Genomic DNA, 23,402 nt, shown 5'->3' with positions numbered 1-23,402 from the left:
ATTACCAATAGTCAGTATTCTGTGCCCATTGAGCATGCCCAGTCCTTTGTGTGTGTCCATACGTGTGTGATGGGAGGGGTGATGTTCCTAAACATTTTTTGCACTTCTACAAATCTTGGTGTTCCTCTGAGTCTGCTAAGACCACCTCTCATGCATGGACGGTGTCATTCTGGTTGCAAAAGCATCCATATTTGGAGAATGAATTTGCCATGAGTATATACAGGAACACCAAAAGACCACTGGTCCATCCAGCTCAGTGCTGTCTACACTGACCGGCAGCAGTTCTCCAGTGTGTCAGGTAGAGGGCCTTCTGAGTGCAAAGCAGATTCCCCCAACACTGGGCTGCAGCCTTTCCCAAGTGATGAAGACTGAATCACAAGTAAAATCCCACAGATGTCAACAGCAGTTGATGTGAAACAGCAGAGTTGTGAAAGGGTTTCCCAGAATACAGTGGTGAAATGCAACTTATCACATGCAGAGACAGTCAGTGTGGTGTCATGGTTAAAACACTGGACTATGACCTGAAAGACCACAGTTCAAATATGCACTTAGGGTTGTACTCACCATTAATCATGCACAAAGTAGACTTATTTAAATCAAATGGACACCACTAGTTTAGGTTCATTAATTTCAATGGGTCTACTCTGAGTTGAACTTCATTGGCCATGAAATTCACTGGGCAACCTTGGGCCAGTCACCAGCTTTCAGCCTAACCAGTCACACATGCCCCCTTGAGGATCTTGGAGGATACGTGGGTTATAAATGCAATAATAAAAGAAGTGAAGGTCCTGAGCAAAGCCCCAACTACTTGAATGTTGAATTCCCAGCAAATAGATTTCATGCTGAATGAATTTGTGTATAAAATACTTTCACATCAAGCTCAACAGACTCTGCCATTCATCGGGCTCATTATTTATTTATTTATTTTACTGTAAACATCACGCTAATCTAAACAGAAAAGGGGTGAGGTGGGCGTAGGAGAAAATTAAATTACAGCCTCCTTCTTTAAGAAGCGATTCAGTCCACTCAAGCTGAAACATTAATGCACGATGGAAGGGGGGGGGGAGGTAAAGTAAATGTACAGCTATATCCCTAACATAAAGGTTTTGAAAACATTAGAAAACATTTAGAAACTGAAAACACATCTCCACGTGCTTTGCCCTCAATGGATCGCTAGCCGCATGACACTGAGATAGCATGAGGGGCCCCACCATAAACCAAACCAGAATCCAACAAACACCTGAAATGATCCCCAGAGACACCTTTGGAGCGCAAACATCTTCATTTGATATCTAAGTATGTCTTATGTATTACATGTGTTTTATTATATGTGTCTGATTATGCTCTTCTTATTAACTTTGTTTGCTAAAACCCACTTGCTTATTTCGGTTTTCTTGACTGTAATCTATATTTGGCTGACTATTAAATCTTGACTGATTCATTCATTCGGTTCAAAGGAGTCGGCTGCTCAAAATGCAAAAAGAGATCCAAGCAACTTGAGGGGAATGGGCCAGGGAGATTTGGGGGCTCCTCCCTGCTTTGGCTCATTGCGTATTAAAAGATTTCCAGCCCTGGAAGGAAGAGAGCATGGAGTCTCTGATCTAGGTAACTGCTGTACAACATCTGCCAAAGGAACTTAACCAAAGTTAGAACAGCAAGTAGCTTCTTTCTGCTTTGGCTTCTGGGTCATGAAAACAGTTCTGCAGCCCTGGGAGAAATCTGCTTAAGGCAAATGCCAATGGGAGCCAACCTTATGAGGACATCCAATTATGTTTCAGGGGCAATGCCTATATAGCAGCCAACTCTTTGGGACCTCCAGTGACATCTGGGAATAGTGCTTTGGGACCAAGAGGATTGATGGTGTGGACGGGTTTCTCTTTAAATCCATTACAAAAGAATAGGGAAGTGATCAGATGCTGGAGAGAGATAGGCTGCAACACAACTATGACTTATAATTAGGACCAATGCATTGGGATTTGGGTGCAGGCAGGGTTAGGGAGTTATTAAAGTTGCCTTTTGAAAAGCTGCAAACCCACTTTCAGAACCTGAGGGTCAAAAAACCTGGGATGTAAAAATAAACCAAACAACAAATCGATAAATAAATTGGTGCTTTCACAACACATTGCTGGATGAGAGATACCAGGGCAGGTTTCAAGTGACTTTCAGGTGGAAGCATGTTCTAGTGAAAGACGGGCTTTAAATGGAGGCATCGATAATTTTTGCAAGGCACAGTCCCTGGAAGGAAGGAGCTTTGGGGGCTCTGTAACACCAGCCTCCAAGGAAACCTGAAATTTAGAAGCTCCCAAAATTCTTTTATGCACCAACTGAAATCCTTGGGGCAAGGAGTGTATGTCTTTGCCCACCTCTGTATGCTTTCTAACCTCTTTGCCCACCTCTGTATGCTTTCTAACCTCTTTAAATTTCCAGGCTTAGAACAAACCAATCAATCAATTCAACAAGCAGCTGGGATTGGCTCAGAAATAACCAGAGCTATTTCTTGATTTGGGAGGGAAGTCACTTGACATATCTCTGAACCAATCCAGGACATGCCATGGGAAGGGCAGCTGCCACAACTACAGGTAGTTAAGTCACTCTTGAAACAGAACATTACAACAACAATAGAGGCAGCAACAAGCGCCACTCACCTGGTCTCCAGGATGACCCGGTGGTCCTGGATATCCTTTCTGTCCCTGTTCAAAAGAATAAAAATTCAGGTAAATTGGTTTTGTGGAAAGGTCTTTTAAAAATCATCATGCATGGATCAATGCATATGTGCAAGGCTACCTAGGGTACGTATCCTGTAGCCCTTTAAAATCTGTTGGTCAGCAAAACCCATTGGCCGCAGCCAATGTGGCCAATGGTGATGGGAGTTGTGATCCAACACCATCTGGAGCTAGCCACCCGTAAAGTAGACACATTGTGGGCTTGTGATGAGAGTGGCGGAGACTAACCCTTGCCACACTTCATGGTTCATATGCAGTAGCTTGCTGCGCACCAGGGATGGGCTGTTGGTTTTGTTTTCTGCAATTTTGCTACTCTTTCTTTCCCAGCATTGCTCTTCCCCTCCATCTTTGCCTCAGCTGGATTATTTCCTCAGGAAGTGATGGGGGACAACCAGGCATTAGGCAAGTTGGGTAGGTATTCCCCATGGCCTTTCCCACTATGAGCCTCTTCCAATAGAACTGAAATGACAGGCAAAAAACAAGAGTCTGAGTTTGATCGCCTCTACAGGTGTTTCTGGGTGATTCCGGGGCCTTAAATCACAACTGGGGTCATCAACTGAAGTGGAAGTCTCCTGCCACTTTTGTAATGAGGGCCCAACTCCAGAGGTAGCTCTAATCCAGCCCATCAACCTTCAGAGTGGCAGTCCGGCAGGCTTTGCAGAGCAAATGGGGACGGTTGGTGAAGGGGAGGGTGATGCAGATAGTGACTCCCGTCTGCAGGCCATGCATGAAATGCAGCCACCAAATGCATCCCCATTTAATGGGGAGTTGCAAACCATCCAGTGGCTGTTCAGGGCCAAAAAAGCACTTTGCAGTTCTGACAGCACAGAAGGGATCGGAGATGGCAAAAACCACATACAGTGGTACCTCCGGTTACAAACTTAATTCGTTCCGGAGGTCCATTCCTAAGCCGAAACTGCTCGTAACATGAGGCGTGCTTTTGCTAATGGTGCCTCCCGCTGCTGCCAGCACGCAACTTCCGCTAGCATCCCGGGGCAAAGTTCGCAACCGGGAGCATCTACTTCTGGGTCAGCGGAGCTCATAACCCGAAGCGTTCACAAGGAGGACAGTACGTAACACGAGGTTCCCCTGTACAAGCCTGTCACACACTCTTGCAGCCAGAGAATCCTATTTTATAATGTATTTTAAAATACTTTCTGGCTGCACTTAAGGGCAAAGCACTCTCTCAAAGGTGGCTTACAGAAGAAAAACACAGTGCAAATCACAAATATCTCTCTCTCTCTCTCCACATATACTGTATTAAAGAAGAAGCTGAAATTTATTTATTTATTTTTAAACCACCCACCCAAGGCCAGTAGAGATTTACAATCCAGAAATGTCAACAATCCTGTAAAACCATCTCCCCCTGGAAAGAAAAGAAAAGAAAACCTCAGGAAAAAGCCAGTGAAAACAGGTGGGTCCCTTCTCCTACAAGTCTGCAGTGATGATGGGGCTTGATGGATTTGACCAGCAGAAAATGTCTTCTCACCCTCACTGACTTGATTGCTCCCTGAGGTGGACACTTCATAAAGGCCTCGTTTGCTGACCTTAGCGTGTGGGTATTGGAAAAGGTAGTCCTTCAAGTATATCAGATTCCCTTATGAAGAGAACCTGAGGCTATTCTGATACAGCACTCACACTGTGAGTCATTTGCTGGAAGCCACAGGTGGGGAGAAGCCTCTTGTGCTCAAACCCTGCTTGCCAGTTCCCTGTGGGAAACTGTGAGAACAGTATGTTGGACCAGATGGGCCACTGGTCTGATCCAGCAGGCTCTTCTTATGTTCTTATTTGACCACCGTGGAGGTGCCCCAAATCAATCCTGTGCAGATAGAAAGCCATGCCTTCCTTGATCCTCCCCATCTATAGATTCTTGACCCGCCTTCCTGTCTCCTATTGCCTCTTCTATGCCTTATGCAGCTGCTGTACAGCCTCTTCCTATGAAAATAAACCACAGCCAAAGATAACTGGCCACAATAACTGCCTCTGTTCTGAACTAAGATGAATCTACCATCACATGCCAGCTTCGGAGCTCCATATTCAAATGCAGGGGCCGGGAAACTTTTTCAGATGAAGGGCCACATTCCCTTCTGGGGGCCAGTGGTGGGCAGGGCCAGAAGCAAAAGTGTGTGAGGCACAGAATGCTAAGATTTGTACAGTAAACTAATTTTACTCCACACACCCCTCTCTATCCTCCATCTAGGCAAGAGAGAGGCATAATCAGAGTTCCTGGACACATTGCGGCCAAGCCAAAACACTCAAGGGCAGTCCACAGCAGAGCCAGGAGGGGGTGTGGCCTGGAAAGAAGTGCTTTGGGGCGCCAGTGATCTTGTGTGGCACCCCAAAATGCACATCTATGGGTGCCATGCCTGTAAGAGGTACAGCCCGAAAATACAAGCGCTTGTGTCGGCCACTTTGGTCTCTGTCCTCTTGCAAGAAAACACAAGATGCCCCTTTTTTTCCAGGGCAGCTGACAGGTATAGGGTCATGTTCATCTACTGATTCAAAGCTGAAAATCCTTTTTAAGAAAAGAAAGAAAAAACTAACCAACACCAAACCACCAAATTTATGGTCTATTAGCATCATCTGGGAGGGGGAGGGAATGCTGCCCAGAGAAAGCAAGATTTGGTCTCCCATGGGAAAATGTCTCTCAGTTGTTTGGTCAGCAGTTACATATACCTTGTAAAAGGGGGCAGAAGGCATTGTGGGTAAAAATTTAAAAAACAAGGCGACCAGGGTAGGAACAGCCAAACTGCCACTGGAATCAATGCCCTGGGAAATCGCAGTGATAGACACATCACCCCTTTTGGTGTGAACTATGGCAGAAATAGAGCATGTGGCTTACATAAAAATAAAAGTGTCTCTGACTCAGAAAGCTGAGGAAATGCAAATATTCAGACTGCAAATGGAAATGTTTCTGTGGCAGCAGTAAGAATATGACTCTGTGATGTGGACAGCCAACTCCCGTCACCCAATTCATGTCAGCTGGAGCCCCAAGGTCTCACTCCCTGTTCTAAGGAGTAGCAATCCCTCTTGTATGCAAGAGATGGAAGAATGTCTCTATTCAGAAGAGGTATTTACTCTGGAGAGCAGAGAATTCATCTTCTTAGATGAGGGATAGGAAAACCTGCAGCCCTTTGGGTGTTGTTGGACTCCCAGCTCCCACCATCCCTGACCACTGGCCATGCTGGCTGGGGCTGATGGGAGTTGGCATCCAATTACATCTGAAGGACCACAGGTCCCTGCATCTAAGAGGCATTCAGGATGGAATGCCTCTTTTAAACAGAGGCATTGCTCCGTCTTTCACATGCAATATGGAGTGCCACTCTAGGCTTAGATCAGGGGTGGCCAAGGTAGTGCCTTCCAGATGTTTTGGACTGCAACTCCCATCAATACTTGTGACTGTTGGCCAAGCTAGCTGGGACTGATGGGTGTTGTAGTCCAACAACATCTGAATGACACCATTTTGGTTACCCCTGATTTGAAGAACCTCAGAGCTGTTCACAAGTCAAACGATAACATAATGCAAGGCTATAAAATTATATTCAAGATTAAAAAGAACAGTGGGTTAAAATAATCTGAGCCTAACCGACAGTAACGTTTTCGATATGTGACAAAACTAAACTATCTTCTTATTCTTTGGCGATCCCTCGTAGCCAAGTAAGCTTGTCTTCCATAAGCACGGCTTTAACAATGAGCACGTAAGTGACTGTGGATGCCAATTCTGGATCCACACATCCTTCCACGGTGGGAAGATTGGTTTCTGGGTGGGAGTTGATCATGGTGTGGATTTGCCAAGCGTGCCTTCCTCTTAGTGCGTTTCTCCCTTACGTCCTGAGTTCGAGTGTCTTCAAAGCCCATGACACCTTTGGTAAAGGCTGTTCTCCAACTGGAGCGCTCGCAGGCCAGTGTTTCCCAGTTGTCAGTGTTTATACTACATTTTTTTAGATTTGCCTTGAGAGAGTCTTTAAACCTCTTTTGTTGACCACCAGCATTACGCTTTCCATTTTTATGTTCGGAATAGAGTAGTTGCTTTGGAAGACGATCATCAGGCATCCACACATGTCCAGTCCAACAAAGTTGATGCTGAAGAATCATTGCTTCAACACTGGTGATCTTTGCTTCTTCCAGTACACTGGCATTAGTTCACCTGTCTTCCCAAGTGATGTGTAAAATTTTTCGGAGACACCGTTGATGGAATCTTTGGAGGAGTTGGAGATGGCGTTTATAAGTGGTCCATGTTTCACAAGCATACAGTAAGGTTGGTAGGACAATAGCTTTGTAAAGAAGCATTTTGGTTTCCCTGATCAGCCACCAGCACAGCGACATCCACACTAAGGGGCAGCAGATCTCCAGGGTTTCAGGCAGGGAATCTTTCCCAGCCTTGCCTGGAGATGCCAAGGATTGAACCTGCAACCTTCTTCGTGCTTAGCATGTGCTGATTCTCTTAAGACATAGGATCATTGGAGCCTGCTTTGTACCAGGTCAGAAGACTGGCCCCTCCATCTAGCTCAGAATCAGCTGCACTGACTAGCCGCTGCTCTCCAGGATTTCCGACAGCCCTACCTGGAGATGACAGGAATTGAACCAGGGACCTTCTGCATGCAAAGCAGATGCTTTGCCCCTGAGCTACAGTGCCAACCCCTGACGCCAGCTCAGCTGCTAGTCATAACGGCTCTCTCCAAACTTCTCTATGGGCCATTAGGTCTTTCTTTATCCCTCCACTAGTCTTCTCTCCCTTCCTCCCTCTCTTTTTAAAGTTTCACTCAAACTGGCTTCCAGGATATTGGCTGTTCTCCTAAAAGCACGCTGGCAAACAGAGCAGCTTGTCTACAGCCCAAGGTGTTTTCAGTGGGGTTTTGCCAACAGAGGATCTGCAGCCTTATTTTTTATTTTCCAAATATTTTTCCAACAGCGCTCTCTCTCTCTCTCTCTGTATATATATATATATATATTTAGGAGGCCAGTAAAGAACAGCCTCCATCAAAAGCATTTGTTGGGAAACTTCTCTTGTCCCCATCCCAAGTCTGTTTGTCTTTTTTCCTCTTCTTTAACCTATGCAGTGGCTATGTTTCTACCTGAAAAGGATTCTATGTTCTGCCTTTTAAAGTTGGGCAAGTGTTTCATTGTACTTCTGCCAACGGCCCTGACATAACACTGGAACCACAGGAGTTCCACACACAAACCCCTTATTGTCTGCTTGCATTTCCTTTACGAAATCTTTGCCTTCTTTTTAAACTCTCCTCATAATTTTCTCCTCTGGGTCCTGCCTGGTTGGCATTGGTTCATGGCAGAGCCTCCTCTGTGGTGGTGCCCCATTTGTGGAACACCCTCCAGGATAAACTGTGTCTGTCTCCCTCATTACTGGCATTCAAGAGGCATTTAGAAAGTATTCCTGTTTCTCCCAGGCATTTGTTGGCTGAAAGGTACCTTGAAGCTATTGGCTGTGAGAATATGCAATTGCTTTACATGTTTTTAGATGCTTTTTGATGTTTTAAGTAATTTTTTATTTTTAAAATTGTATTTCTTTATCAATGATGAATTTGCTAAGCTGCATTCCTTTGGGAGGAAGAGAGGGATATAAATGTAGCAAGTAAATAAAATTTGGGAAAGAATTCCATTTTCTGAAGAAAGCCTTCTTGTCTCTTACAGAGAGACCTTGTTGCTGCTCATTAGCCATGCCATTTACAGCTTCTTGCTTGTAGCTAAGAAGTTCATGAAAATAAAAAGGAAAATCTCAGAACCTCCAAGGGTCCCTATTTTCCAGAGACAGTCCTAGATTTACAGAAGCCATCCCGGTTTGTGATTTGATCCCTGAATGTCCAACTTTGCCTCAGGACATCCCTATTTTCATCAGGGCAAAGTTGGAGGACATGGTACGACGTCCCTATTTTCATCAGAGAAGTGTTGGAGGGTCTGGAGTTATGCGACCCCCGAGCCACAGAGATAAGTAACTATATAACGTTTAGTGAATTGTTTTAATGTTTAATGTTTATTATGTTTTTTTATATGTTGGAAACTGCCCAGAGTGACTGGGGCAACCCAGTCACGTGGGAAGGGTATAAATAATATTTGTTGTTGTTGTTGGAATGTCCCTATTTTCACTGGATAAATTGTAGATGGTATGCAGTCTAAGGGACGCAGGTGGGGCTGCGGGTTAAACCACAGAGCCTAGGACTTGCTGATCAGAAGGTCGGCGGTTCGAATCCCCGCGACAGGGTGAGCTCCCGTTGCTCGGTCCCTGCCCCTGCCAACCTAGCAGTTCGAAAGCAAGTAGATAAATAGGTACCATTCCAGCGGGAAGGAAAACGGCGTTTCCGTGCGCTGCTCTGGTTCGCCAGAAGCAGCTTAGTCCTGCTGGCCACATGACCCGGAAGCTGTATGCCGGCTCCCTCGGCCAATAAAGCAAGATGAGCGCCTCAACCCCAGAGTCGGCCACGACTGGACCTAATGGTCAGGGGTCCCTTTACCTTTACCTTAGGCAGTCTAAGTGGGCAGCAGTAGTTCAATCTGCTCATGAGAACGTTATCTCTTAAAAACACATGAGCAGGACAAGCCCCAAGAGAAGAGAGTGATTTGCAACAGATAAATTGCAGCGGGGAGGGGGGGATGCCTTAACCCACTCCCTGCCTGATTCTGCTCTCCAAATAGCAGCCACAAACAGTGTTTGGAGAAAGGGTAGGCAGAGGAAGGTCAGGTGGTGCCAGGTGCAGAAAATTTCTTGTCACCCCCCCCACACACACACATTGATTTTTATTTTTAATTTTTTCCTTGCAAAAATGGTTTTACATTATTTCATATTTTCTTACCAAGGAATGTGGATTCTGAGCCTATGATAACAAGTAGGCAGCTATGGACAGATACTTAAATCTACAGGATGGACTGTGTTTTGGCTTGTGTTATTTTATTTATATTTATTGTTTATTTATTTAATACAATTTATCTTAAAAAAACCTGCAAAGTGGTTTACCAAAACAAAAACAACAAAAAACCTCAGCAGTAAAATCAAGAAAAATTAACAATCCTACTTTAAAACATACGAAAGCGAAAATATTTAGATTAAAATTACTTCAACTTCCTAAGCATCTAGGTATGCTTGCCTAAAGAAGAATGCTTTTAGCAGGTGCCCAAAAAAAGTCTAGCAAAGGCATGTGCTTGTTGAAATTTCAGGGAAAACGGCCAAATAAACAGCTATTTTCATGAAGGAAGGTCACGATATTTAACTGATATGCATGAAATTTCATATGTAGCTATATAATCCCTAGTGTAGTAAGATAAGACCTATGGAGCAGGCATTAAAAAAAAAAAAGTTTTTTATGAACCACCCTAGTAGGGCAGTAATTGTACCTTGATAATTTGTCACCCCCCTCCATGATGGCACCTGGGGCGACCCGCCCCCCTGCCCCCCTTTTCTGGCGTGGGGTACTAACTGTGTGTGTGTGTGTGTGTGTGTGCATACACTCCCATTGTCACTTCTCAAATAAACATTTGCCCTTGCCATAGAAGCTAATTCCTAGGGGCTGTGGAGATTTCGGCCCCCACAATAAAATATTTGAGGAGACCAGGTCCCCACAAAGTTTATGGGTATTCCCATTCAAATGGTGTGTGTGCACTGCATCATGTGACTGATTATGCAAAGCAGGGCTTACCTGGGCCCCCACAATATTTTATTCAAGTTGGCACCCCTGGCCCTTGCAGATATTACAAGTTTTACTCAGAGCAGACCCATTGAAATCAATGTTTAATGTTTTATTATGCTTTTATATATGTTGGAGGCCACCCAGAGTGGCTGGGGCAACACAGTCAGTTGGGGGTATAAATAGTAAAATTATTATTAATAATAATATTATTATTATTATGGAATAGGAAGTCCCTATTTTCATGGGAGAAATGTTGGAAAGCATGGAGTTAATGGATGTGAATCCTCTGACTGCACACCCACATTCCTATTCCTATGGGGGGGAATCCTTAAAATATTAGCATAAATTGTCCAACAGCAAGAACAACAAAGAATCCAGCCTCTCCTACAAGGGCGTAAACACCCCAAAATGCTAACAAAGAGTAAAGGCAGAATCCATAGAATTGTAGAGTTGGAAGGCCATCTAGTCCAATCCCCCGTAACAGGAGTCGCAGCTAAGGCATCCCTGACAGGTGGCCATCCAATCTCTCTAAGGAAATCTGTTCCACTGCCCAACAGCTCTTGCTGTCAGAACACTCTTCCTGATGTGACACTCTTCTGCTCTGGTCAGACCTCACCTGGAGTACTGTGTCCAGTTCTGGGCACCACAGTTCAAGAAGGACACTGACAAACTGGAACGTGTCCAGAGGAGGGCAACCAAAATGGTCAAAGGCCTGGAAACAATGCCTTATGAGGAACGGCTAAGGGAGCTGGGCATGTTTAGCCTGGAGAAGAGGAGGTTAAGGGGTGATATGATAGCCATGTTCAAATATATAAAAGGATGTCACATAGAGGAGGGAGAAAGGTTGTTTTCTGCTGCTCCAGAGAAGCGGACACGGAGCAATGGATCCAAACTACAAGAAAGAAGATTCCACCTAAACATTAGGAAGAACTTCCTGACAGTAAGAGCTGTTCGACAGTGGAATTTGCTGCCAAGGAGTGTGGTGGAGTCTCCTTCTTTGGAGGTCTTTAAGCAGAGGCTTGACAACCATATGTCAGGAGTGCTCTGATGGTGTTTCCTGCTTGGCAGGGGGTTGGACTCGATGGCCCTTGTGGTCTCTTCCAACTCTATGATTCTATGATTCTATGATTCTATGTTTAGTTGGAATCTCCTTTCTTGTAATTTGAAGCCACTGGTTTGGATCCTACCCTCTGGAGCAGGAGAAAACAAGCTTGCTTCATCCTCTACATGACAGCCCTTAAGATATTTGAAAGATGGCTACCGTATCTCCCATCAGTCTCCTTGTTTCCAGGCTAAACATAGCCAGCTCCTTCAACCATTCCTCATAAGGCTTGGCTTCCAGATGCTTGATCATCTTGTTCGCTCTCCTCTGCACACATCCCAGCTTGTCAATATTCTTCTTAAATTGTGGCACCCAGAACGGGACACAGTATTCCAGGTGTGGTCTGACCAAGCCAGTGTAGACAACAGAATGGCCACTTTCCTCTAGCTACTTTTTGGCATTTTTGTGGAGAGGAACTTCATACCAAAACATGACCACAGATTGTGCCCAATATCAAGAATAAAAATATCTTACCTTCCTACCAGGTGATCCAGGAAGCCCCGTCAGTCCCGGTAAGCCTACATCACCCTGTAACCAGAAGTATAAATTGCTGTTGTTGTTTGTCTAACCTTCAAAAACCCTTAAAATCTTAGTTGTTGTTTTTTTAAAAAGTAAGTGCCTAGGCCTCATAGTTGTAGAAGTGAACATGAAGACCATATCCACACCATATATGTAAAGTTTTCTAATCCAACTTGTACAAAATTAAGTGCCTAGTTCTCATGGTTGTAAGGCAATGCTAGGAGATCCCTCACAGAGCAGGGATGGACTCTGATCTTTCAAATTTCCCCTGCACTGGGGCCGAGCCAAGGGGAGTGTTACAGGGCCTTGCACAGGGCACCCCTGCCTCACATCTTCCATTCTGCGCATACATGTTATAGTTGCGAAGCCCTGCAACACTCACCTTGGCTCGGCCCCCAGTGCAGGGGAACCAGTCACCCTCCCCTAAATCCACTTCTGCACAGAGCCGTAATTGCTTTCTCTACACTACAGTTCCTAGGATTCTTTGGGGAACTGTGGAGAAGCCATGGCTGTTAAAGTGGGATAAGTTTCATTACAAATGAATGGTGCAGATATGACCATAATGGATGAGAAGGAAAAATTCTGCATGCAGAGGTAACTGTAAACCAAGCCAAGAGATTTCCAGGAGAATTCCACCCCATGCCCAACCCAAAATAATTGTTTAAGCAGGGGGTCCATAAATGTTGGCACACTAGCCAGCCGTTATTTGATGTTGCCACCAACTTCTCCTTTCTGAGTCTATAGCATAGCCTTCTGCAGATCTCACCAGTCCTAGAGGAGATTTTGTAAATCTCAGTACAGTGATACCTCTGGTTACGTACTTAATTTGTTCTGGAGGTCTGTTCTTAACCTGAAACCGTTCTTAACCTGAAGCACCACTTTAGCTAATGGGGCCTCCTGCTGCCGCCACATGATTTCTGTTCTCATCCTGAAGTAAAGTTCTTAACCCGGGGTAATATTTCTGGGTTAATGGAGTCTGTAACCTGAAGGGTATGTAACCTGAAGTGTATGTAACCCGAGGTACCACTGTATGCTTTGTTTTCTTAGAACACCAGAGCAATGCTGGGCACTTACACCTAGTAAATTATAAATGCAGTTTTACCTTCTGACCATTCCATGCTTTCCCGGGAGATAGTCCAGGATCACCTTTTTGGCCCTGAAACACAGAGTGAAACTTAGCACAACTTTGGCAAGGCTTTTGCTTGTGCACTGCAGCTCAACAAGACTGTAGCAAAGAAAACACTTTTCCTTGAATGCTATTCTTCAACTGATGGGTCACGACCAGAGGTGGACAAATAGTATCACCATATCTGTTGTGCTGTTTAGTTTGGTTTCTTCTACTTAAGCAAGTGAAACAGATCAAAGGCAGAAGAAGTAGGAGAAAAATGGAGAAACAGAGATGGAGAAATACTGGGGTTGCCACTCAGTTAAGAAAACTACACCTTGGCTGAGAGAGGTTGGGCTGAGACAGCGAAGAGGGTACTGCAGTGCAAATGCACAGGCAGAGCCAATTCAGCACTCCTGCCAGTATGTTTGCACCATGCTGTCCTCCCCATTGCCTTACCCCTTCGCCTCTCCCCCTAGAAGTTTTGTTCTGTAAATTCAGGACAGGGGTGACCTCTGCTATGATTAGCTGTGATTCCTGCACTGTAGGGAGTTGAGCTAGATGATGATGATGATGATGATGATGATGATGATAAATTTTATTTATACCCTGCCCTCCCGGGCCAAAACCAGGCTGAGAGCAGCTAACATCAAATATATAACATATTAACATAAAATCAGGCAATCAATTAAAATACATCCTAAAATCAAATCAGAATCAGTGAAATCCAATCAGATGGCAACCCACAGATTCGGGGTGGGGACTTTAAATGCTCACCAGCCTAACTGCTTGTACTGATCTTATATGAGCCTGTGAGAAAAGTTGGGGGGCCACTTTCATACAAGTTCTTATAAGGAGAGAGGGGGAGTCAGACTGGAACCCGACCAAAGGCTGGCAGAACAACTCCGTCTTGCATGCCCTGCGGAAAGATGTCAGATCCCGCAGGGCCCTGGTCTCTTGTGGCAGAGCATTCCACCAGGTCGGGGCCACAGCCAAAAAGGCCTTGGCTCTGGTCAAGGCCAGTCAAGTCTCCTTGAGGCCCGGGACCTCCAAGATGTTATTATTTGCGGACCATAAGGTCCTCCGTGGGGCATACCAGGAGAGGCGGTCCTGTAGGAACAAGGGTCCTAGGTCGTATAGGGCTTTAAAGGTTAAAACCAGCACCTTAAGCCTGATCCTGTACTCCACCAGGAGCCAGTGCAGCTGGTATAGTACTGGATGAATGTGATCCCACGGAGGACACCATAAGGAGTCTTGTGGCATTCTGCACTCACTGGAGTTTCTGCATCAGTTTCAAGAGCGACTCCACATAGAGTAAATTACAATAATCAAGCCTGGAGGTGACCGTCACATGGATCACAGTGGCAAGATCATGGCAAGAGAGGTATGGAACCAACTGTTTAGCACGGAGGAGATGGAAAAATGCCGCCTTTGTTGTAGCTGTAACCTGCGTCTCCATGGAAACGGAGGCATCGAAGATTACACTCAAACACTTGACAGAAGGTGCTGACACTAATTGCGCCCCCGCAAGAGATTGGAGTTGGCCCCCCAACCCCTTGTCGACCTGACCCAGCCTGCCTTGGGGTCCCTTCCAACCCTTCAGTTCTGTGATTCTGTGATTCTGCAGTCTTCCAGGTAAGAGCACAGATTGGTGTCAGGTGAAGCAACCCAGAAATCGTACTATTTTATGCCAATGCCTTTCACTTGGAGATAGTAGACTTCTCAGTCTTCTGTAGTGGCCCTTTGCATGGCTCCAACCCTTTTGCATAATTTGCCTTATACCAAATCAGACTATTGGTCCATCTAGCTGAGTATTGGCTACACAGACTTGCAACAGCTCTTCAGGGTCCAAGTACATACTCTTACCACTGAGCTATGGCCCTTCCCCCAAGAAAGGTGGCCTTAAAATGTGCTTTCATCACTGCTACTTTGCTGTGGCAGGTGGAAATTGTTTAAAGTCAGTTAAAAATTACTTTAATAAGTTTTGAAAATCCATTTTAAGAGAGCATGCAAGAAGAGCTACCGAGTCCACCATGCCTCACTCTGAGAAAGGGAGGAAGGGTGTGCTGTCCCCATTAAAACAATGGCAAAACATTAAAATTAAAAAAGCATGTGGGGGGGGGCAGGAAAGCAAAGACAGAGAAACTGACAACGAAAACAGTCATGTGATGTTTTTATGCTTTGTGTGTGGTCAATCTGGGCATTTGGCAAGACAGTGTCCAAGCAGGAAGGCAGGGGAATCCCTGTTGGGGGCAAGTGGAGAGGGAAGGCCCAAAGCCCAAGAGGCACTGATGGGAAACGGCAGGTCCCAGCTCCCTTAGGAGGCCAGGGGCTGGGAGGCAAGTCAGCAAAAGGGCCTCAGGTGGAATCAGCAGTTGCAGGGATAGCTCTACCAGTGATGCTACAACTCCCAGGCAGCTGCAAGGTACAAATACAGGGCTGAGTAGATTCCAGGGCTTCTCTGGACTTTTTAGATTCAGACCTTGTGGAACAGCAGAAGCTAGGCACGCAGCCACTAGATGCCCCGTTAGAGGTACAAACTATCGATGGGCAACCATTGGTAGGGGGGAAGTTGCCTATGTCACGAAGCCAGTGGGGGTGGAACTGTCTGGCCACAAGGAGACGATGAGGTTTCATGTCACCAAGTTATCCACTTACCCACTGGTCTTGGGAATGATGTGGCTCATGAAGCATGATCCAGTTATAGCGTGGGGGGAGTGTTCTTTCATGTTTGTTTTGGCGTACTGCCAAGCATACTGCCTTGGGCTCGAAGGGCCTATAGAGGAGCTAAGGGGGCAGGGGTAGGGGGGAAACTCATAGGAGAGGAGAGTTCTATATCCCCACACTATAAGGCCTACAGGGATGTGTTCTGTGAGAAGGAAGCGGATAGGTTACCACCACACAGATCTTATGATTGCAAAATAAACCTGGTGCCAGGAGCCAAGATACCCACCAATCACTTATATTCCATGTCAGAAGCGGAACTAGCTGATTTGAAGGAGTTTTTGCAGAAGAATTTGGAACGGGGTTCATTCAAACTACTAAGGCGGGGCAGTCTGCTTTGTGAACAAAAAGGACACCCTGGAGAAAAGGCTCATAGTGGACCATAGAAAAACCAATAGCCTCGTGGTTACCAGCCGGTACCCCTTGCCTGATATTGGTGACCTGCTAGAGAGGTTGAGATCGGTGAAAATTTTCACCAAGCTGGACCTGAGAGGGGCGTACAACCTAATACGTGTAAGACAAAGTGATGAGTGGAAGATGCCTTTTAATACCAGATATGGGACCTTTGAGTACTTAGTTATGCCATCTGCATTACAATTGGGCACAGCCATGTTCCAGGTCTTCATCAACCACGTGTTAGTGGGCTTGTTGGACAATACAGAACCTGACAGAGGTTTTGATCTACCTTCTACCACGGAGTTCATTAATTAACAAGAGAACTACAATTTCTCATGGGGTAACTTCACCCAACTGTGATTTAAATATCTACTTTGCAACAAATGGGGACGCGGATGGTTCTGTGGGTTAAACCACAGAGCCTAGGGCTTGACGATCAGAAGGTCGGCGGTTCAAATCCCTGAGACGGGGTGAGCTCCCGTTGCTCGGTCCCTGCTCCTGCCAACCTAGCAGTTCGAAAGCACGTCAAAGTGCAAGTAGATACATAGGTACTGCTCCGGCAGGAAGGTAAACGGCGTTTCCGTGTGCTGCTCTGGTTTGCCAGAAGCGGCTGAGTCATGCTGGCCAAATGACCCAGAAGCTGTACGCCGGCTCCCTCGGCCAATAAAGCGAGATGAGCGCCGCAACCCCAGAGTCAGCCACAACTGGACCTAATGAGTACAAATTGGTTTGAAAATATTAGTTTTTGTATCTTTTTTTAGAAAAAAAATGCAGATTAATGCAGAAACACAGGAAAGAGCAGACTTACTGACACAGTCTGATACATCCACCCCTATTCCTGATTAAGCACAAGGCATTGAAATTGTGCAGATCCTGCCTAGCCGGAGAAGCTCAAAGCAAGCACTAGACCAGCCTCCTCCAAGCTGGTGTCCTACAGATGTTTAGGAATTACAACTCTCATGTACTGGCTGGGGCTGTTGGGAGTTGTAGTCTAAAACATCTGGAGAGCACTAGGTTAGTGAAGGCTCTACTAGACATATAAAGAAATGACTAGGGAGTAGGGATGACCAGCATTTCTTTGGCTCTGGTCTACAAAATGAAGAGGCCACAGTTACAGAAACCGCAACTTGATTTCTCCAGAAGGGCTGGATGCCTCTATTTGGAGTTTTGATTTGAAAACATCTGTAGCTGTAAATCATATTTTACAATCCCTGCACTATCTGTCCATCTAAGCAGCACTGTTATTTCAAGCTCCTCCCGATCGCTCTTTAGGTCTTCCCTGCCTCCAGCCTGCTTCTGCTTCCTGGAAGATGTCTCCCTGCAGCTCAGCATAGGAACATAAGAAGAGTCCTGCAGGATTAGGCCAAAGGCCCATCTAGTCCAGCATCCTGTTGTTACAGAGGCCAACCAGATACTCTGGCAATCCTGGAAGCAGAACACGAGCACAACAGCACTCTCCCCTCTTGCAATTCCCAGCTGCTGGTGTTCAGACACATATTGTCTCCAACAGCAGAGGTAGGGCTTAGCCTTCATGACTAGCAGCCATTGATAACATCAGGGAGTGAAGAGAAATTCATACATCAGTTAGAAGTAATTTATTGGTACAAAGGAGATTTGAGAGCCAGGTAGGTACCCGGTAGATATCTGTGGGCAAAGGCGCCACCTTCTCCAGAGGGTTGAGGGGACCCATGCATGATGTTGCACAATGTGCTGACATCACGTAGGGGGCCCTCTGAACCCCAAAGGGGGACCTAGCCCTTTCAAAAAAAAAAGATTGGCGGCCTACAATGCCACATTTATTTAATAAAATTCATACATCGCTTGATTGTAAAAATAAAACAAAAACTGGTTAACAAAAAGTTAAAACAAGGAATCAAGGGGAAAATTACAATTGAACTTTAAAACATATTGTTGCACGCCACCTCAGTCTCTAAGAGGTGTGAGATTCCAGGCGCTTCCCCAGGGTTCAAGTGTCCTTCATGAATGAGGCACAGCAGAGACTGTGATGTCTTTATGATGTATGGTTTATTTAAACATATACACAACCTGAGCCTACAAGGGAGGAGCTCACAGCATCAATACCCCAAAGGGTCTTGTTTCTCCCATAACTGCAGCCTTGGACTCAAACAGAAATCAACCACTGCTCTGTGTCTCTGGCATTCCAGCTTGCTGCTTTGCTTCTTGATTACATCACTGCAAAGCCTCTGGCTTTGTCTGTTGAGGGAGGGGCCCCCAACCATTTGCCATATTGCACTGAGCCCCTTTCCATTGTTTTCTAAATGGCCCATTGCTCAGTTGATCACCTCTTCAGGAAGCTAGCCTGGCTTGTATTTCAAGACTTGCCGGATCCAGGGGTTAGAAGGGTCTCAATTCTCCCGCCCCACAAACCCACAACAATACAAAAGGTCAACATACTAAAACAGATTAAAATTACCTGAACTTCGGGGGTCCCAACATCACAGTAATTCAGCGTGAATATTATTGGGGCTAAGAAGATAAACAGAGCCCATATTGCGAAACACCCTGTTCTCACAGTGGCCAGGCTATGGTTGCCTCTGGGAAGCCCACAAGCAGAACTTGAGCACAACAGTGGCTCTCCTCTCCTGCAGTTCCCAGCAACACATATTCAGAGACACATTGCCTCCAACAGGGAAGAATGAACTCTTTCTCTTTCTAATGTATCTTTTCCTCTGTAGATTGCCTTAGACATACTCCTTAAACTGGGCATAGCTGCTTGCTCATCCCTGCTTTGGGCAGGTGTAATGCACGAATGAGGGATGCGGGTGGCGCTGTGTGTTAGACCACAGAGCCTAGGACTTGCCGATCAGAAGGTCGGCGGTTCAAATCCCCACGACAGGGTGAGCTTCTGTTGCTCAGTCCCTGCTCCTGCCCACCTAGTAGTTCGAAAGCACGTCAAAGTCCAAGTAGATAAATAGGTACCACTCCGGCAGGAAGGTAAACAGCGTTTCCGTGCGCTGCTCCGGTTCACCAGAAGTGCCTTAGTCATGCTGGCCACATGACCAGGAAGCTGTACGCCGGCTCCCTCAGACAGTAAAGTGAGATGAGCACCGCAACCCCAGAGTTGGTCATGACTGGACCTAATGGTCAGGGGTCCTTTACCTTTACTATGCACAAATGAGTCAATGTGTGGTGGTGGCAGCTGAGAGGGAAAAGAGGCTCATTCTGGTAGGGGGCTCACTGCTAGATCCCAAGCATGGATCCAGCCCTGGCACAAAGCCGCACGGCACAAGACCATGAATTTAAAGTCAGTTTGCCTTCTGAAAACTATGGAAATGGCAACTTATTTTCAGTTGAGCTGAATGTTTCCACATTCCACTGTTCATGTGAATATACATGGAGAAGGGAACCTGCTTCAGTCTGGGAGCCTCATTCCCACATGGGCAACCTTTTCAGGGCTGCCTGCCTGTGGAGGGCAGAGCCAGCAGCAATAGTAGGTTGGAGCAAGAGGTGTAAAAGTCGTAAAAGACAGAAACATTTCTCTCTCCACCTTCCATCCTGTAAGTGAATGTGCAGCATCAGAGTTCAAGGACATATTCCAGCCTGGGAAAATCACTCAAGGGGGGAACAGAGCAGTGCCACTGAAGGTTTGGGTCTAGAACATGGGTAGGCAAACTAAGGCGCGGAGGCCGGATCCGGCCCAATCGCCTTCTCAACCCGGCCCGCAGACGGTCCAAGAATCAGCATGTTTTCACATGAGTAGAATGTGTCCTTTTATTTTAAATACATCTCTGGGTTATTTGTGGGGCACTGGAATTCGTTCATCCCCCCCCCCAAATATAGTCCAGCCCCCCATAAGGTCTGGAGGACAGTGGACCGGCCCCCTGCTGAAAAAGTTTGCTGACCCCTGGCCTAGGACAAGTCCTGCAGCCCAGATAGAGATATCTGGAGGGCTACATTTGGCCCCTTGATCTGTAGCTCTCAATCCCTGGAACAGATCAATGGCTCACTTGTCAGTTCTCTCCAGTCAAGTTTCCAACCAGTGCTTATCAAGGTGCTTGGGAGTGTTGGGGAAAATGGGGACAGAAAACTGTCTTTCTCTAGTCTTCCCAGAAGAACAATATTACACATGTAGACAATACAGAGCTAGATGTATCACTGGCCTCAGTATAAAGCAGCTTCCTATGTTCCTATTTAATTCAGCCCTTTTTTCATTACCATGAGGACTAGAATCTTACTTTATTTTTACGTGTTAGGGCAGCAGCTCAGTGGCAGAGCAACTGCAAAACGTCCCGGGCTCAGTCCGCAGTATCTCCAGGCAAGCCTGCAAGAGGCGTCTGTCTGGAATCCCGGAGAGCCACTGCCAGTCAGGGTAGGCAAAACCATGCTAGGCTGGAACAACGGCCTGAGACAATATAAAGCACTTCCTATGTTCCTAGTCACCAAAATACAGTAAAGACTAAAGCTGCACAGATGAAGGGTGTTGCATGGTTTTTCATATAATGTACTCAATATATTGGGACGCGGGTGGCACTGTGGTGTAAACCACAGAGCCTAGGGCTTGCCGATCAGAAGGTCGGCAGTTCGAATCCACTCAACAGGGTGAGCTCCCGTTGCTCTGTCCCTGCTCCTGCCCACCTAGCAGTTCAAAAGCACATCAAAGTGCAAGTAGATAAATAGGTACCGCTGCTGCGGGAAGGTAAACGGCGTTTCCGTGCGCTGCTCTGGTTCGCCAGAAGCGGCTTAGTCATGCTGGCCACATGACCCAGAAGCTGTACGCCGGCTCCCTCGGCCAGTAAAGCGAGATGAGCGCCGCATCCCCAGAGTCAGCCACAACTGGACCTAACGGTCAGGGGTCCCTTTACCTTTACCTTACTCAATATTTTACAATGACATAATTTTGATTTGTTCAGTTTTAGAATATGCAATCTTGCATTCTATATGTTGGTCATTTGTGTTATAGCAGGTGGCTTTATTACACAGATTTTATATCTGTATATTTGTTGCCATAGATCACAGCATATGCAGAATAATAATTAACACTTCCATCAGTTAATCACACTGGGAAATTCTTACAGGTCTTGTGTTTTGAGTCTGGGCTTCTCCACACTTACCCTTTTTGCCCTGCACTTTCTAGACATAGGTCTTTCCCTGTCCGTGCCGGAGCACTGCCCCCCCCCCCGCCCCGCCACTACTTTCCTCAGGAAAACCCTATTTTTACCACTAGATCAGCGCAAACAGCAATTTGGGTTTTCCTGTGCCTGGAAATACAGAGCATTTGTGTGACTGAACTTTCTTTTTAGCTTGCTAGAGCCAAAGCTGTATATTTGCATCTTTATTTCACCTCCAGCCCCTCTGCAAAAGTGGAAATTTTATCTTCAGCTTCCTAACCACGTGGAAGAACTAAAATGTTGTCAAATTCTTTGGCGCTTCTCTTAAGAAAATTGCTATTATATAAATACAAAAGGGTTCTTTTTTAAAAAGGGGGGGGGAGAAAATCAACCAGTGCTTTCCCAATTGTGTGGGGGGGGGGTGAGAACCCCAGCTGGATGAGTAGTGATTCCTGTTAGTTTCGATGCAATATCAACTGCATCATCCTTCTAATTCCCACAAATGCTCCAACTTCCCGCTTTAATAGCCCAACATTCACACACACCCCTCAATCCAGGCCAAGAGGAGATCTGTTAGTTGGGAAATAATTCTTGGAAAACGGCTGCAGAGAGCACTGCTGATTCAGTACAGATATTGCTGCCCAAATTCTGAATGAAGACTGACCGGCTTTGCCAAGCGGTAAAATGAAGTCATGCAGATAATTCCACTTTGCATGCAGCTGCTATCATAGCTGGAGTTCCTTTCTGAGCCATCCTCATCTCAAGCCTAGGAGCAAATTGCCAGCTACATTTAAGAGGAGGGAGTGGCACGGAAATGTCCTCAAACTTCGGGGGTTGGAGGTAGTCATCTCACAAAAGCAAACCAGAGAGTATCTCCAGATTTTGAATTTTATTTTGCATATGTGCCAATCAAATGAACAAAAGCAGCCATCTGTGCTGGATCTATCCTATCTAAATCCTGCTTCTTCAGCAGCTGAAATGACTTCCTCTTCTAAGCAAAGTTAGTTTATTACAAAGCTGCTTTTGCATAAAGTTTGCCAATTATAGTGGTACCTCGGGATGCGAAGAGGATCCGTTCCGAAGCCCCGTTCGCATCCTGAACAGAATGTAAGACGCAACAGTGCATCTGTGTGTGCGCGGTTCACGTTTTGCAGCTTCCGCACATGCGTGTGACGTCATTCTGAGCGTCTGCGCAAGCGGCGAAACCCGGAAGTAACACGTTCCGTTACTTCCGGGTCTCCGCGGAGCGCAACCTGAAAGTGCTCAACCTGAAGCGTATTTATCCCGAGGTATGACTGTATTGCAATCTATTGGCTGATACAGTGGTACCTCTGGTTACGTACTTAATTCGTTCTGGAGGTCCGTTCTTAACCTGAAGCACCACTTTAGCTAATGGGGCCTCCCGCTGCTGCCACACCGCCGCCTCATGATTTCTGTTCTCATCCTGAAGCAAAGTTCTTACCCCAAGGTACTATTTCTGGGTTAGCGGAGTCTGCAACCTGAAGCGTCTGTAACCTGAAGCATATATAACCCGAGGTACCACGGTAGTTGGGAGGATCATCTTTAGAGCCTTTTTTAAAGGCGAGGACAATTCCAGGACTCAGGACAACTGCTAACAAAGAAACCCAGCAGCTAATATTAGATTTTGAAAATTCTGGTGTGATGAATTCTATTTAGCGTTTTATTTCTTTTTAACCAGGAGGCAAGTGGTATGGAAATGTAGAGAACTGAGCTTAAGACTGGAAAAATGAAAAATTGAAATTGGCAGATGCGTCCATCCCTGGTAATGATCCTATGAAGCTCAGTTGGTTAGAGTATGGTGCTGATAACACCAAAGTCGCAGATCAATTCCCCTATGGGATGGCTGCATATTCCTGCATTGCAGGGGGTTGGGCTAGATGATCCTCAGCGTTCTTTCCAGCTCCGGTTCTTTGATTCTATGAAGAACAGCTTGCTGAATCAGGCCAGTGGGCCATCTAGCCCAGTCTCTTGTTCTCACAGTAGCCTCCCAGAGGCCTGCAAGAAGGACTTGAGCAAAACAGTAACTCTGCCCACACAATTCCCATCCACTGTTATTCAGAAGCTTTGCTGCTTCCCACTGTGGAGGCTCGGACTGGGCAATATATA

General features: G+C 46.0%; 1 protein-coding gene across 1 annotated transcript in view; it reads right to left on the bottom strand.

Annotated features, from left to right (window-relative positions):
• Positions 1-23,402, bottom strand: part of COL27A1 (collagen type XXVII alpha 1 chain) — a 242,848-nt gene that overhangs the window by 173,363 nt on the left and 46,083 nt on the right. The window contains exons 6-8 of the mRNA XM_083424399.1: positions 13,084-13,137; positions 11,937-11,990; positions 2,646-2,690 (exon numbers count right to left, since the gene is read on the bottom strand). Of these exons, the coding sequence (XP_083280525.1) occupies positions 2,646-2,690; positions 11,937-11,990; positions 13,084-13,137 (153 nt within the window). The remainder of the gene's footprint in view (positions 1-2,645; positions 2,691-11,936; positions 11,991-13,083; positions 13,138-23,402) is intronic.

This window comes from Podarcis tiliguerta (assembly GCF_965153285.1).
Source record: "Podarcis tiliguerta genome assembly, chromosome: Z".
In the NCBI taxonomy this organism is placed as follows: domain Eukaryota; kingdom Metazoa; phylum Chordata; class Lepidosauria; order Squamata; family Lacertidae; genus Podarcis; species Podarcis tiliguerta.
This window is presented reverse-complemented; position numbering and strand designations above follow the sequence as displayed.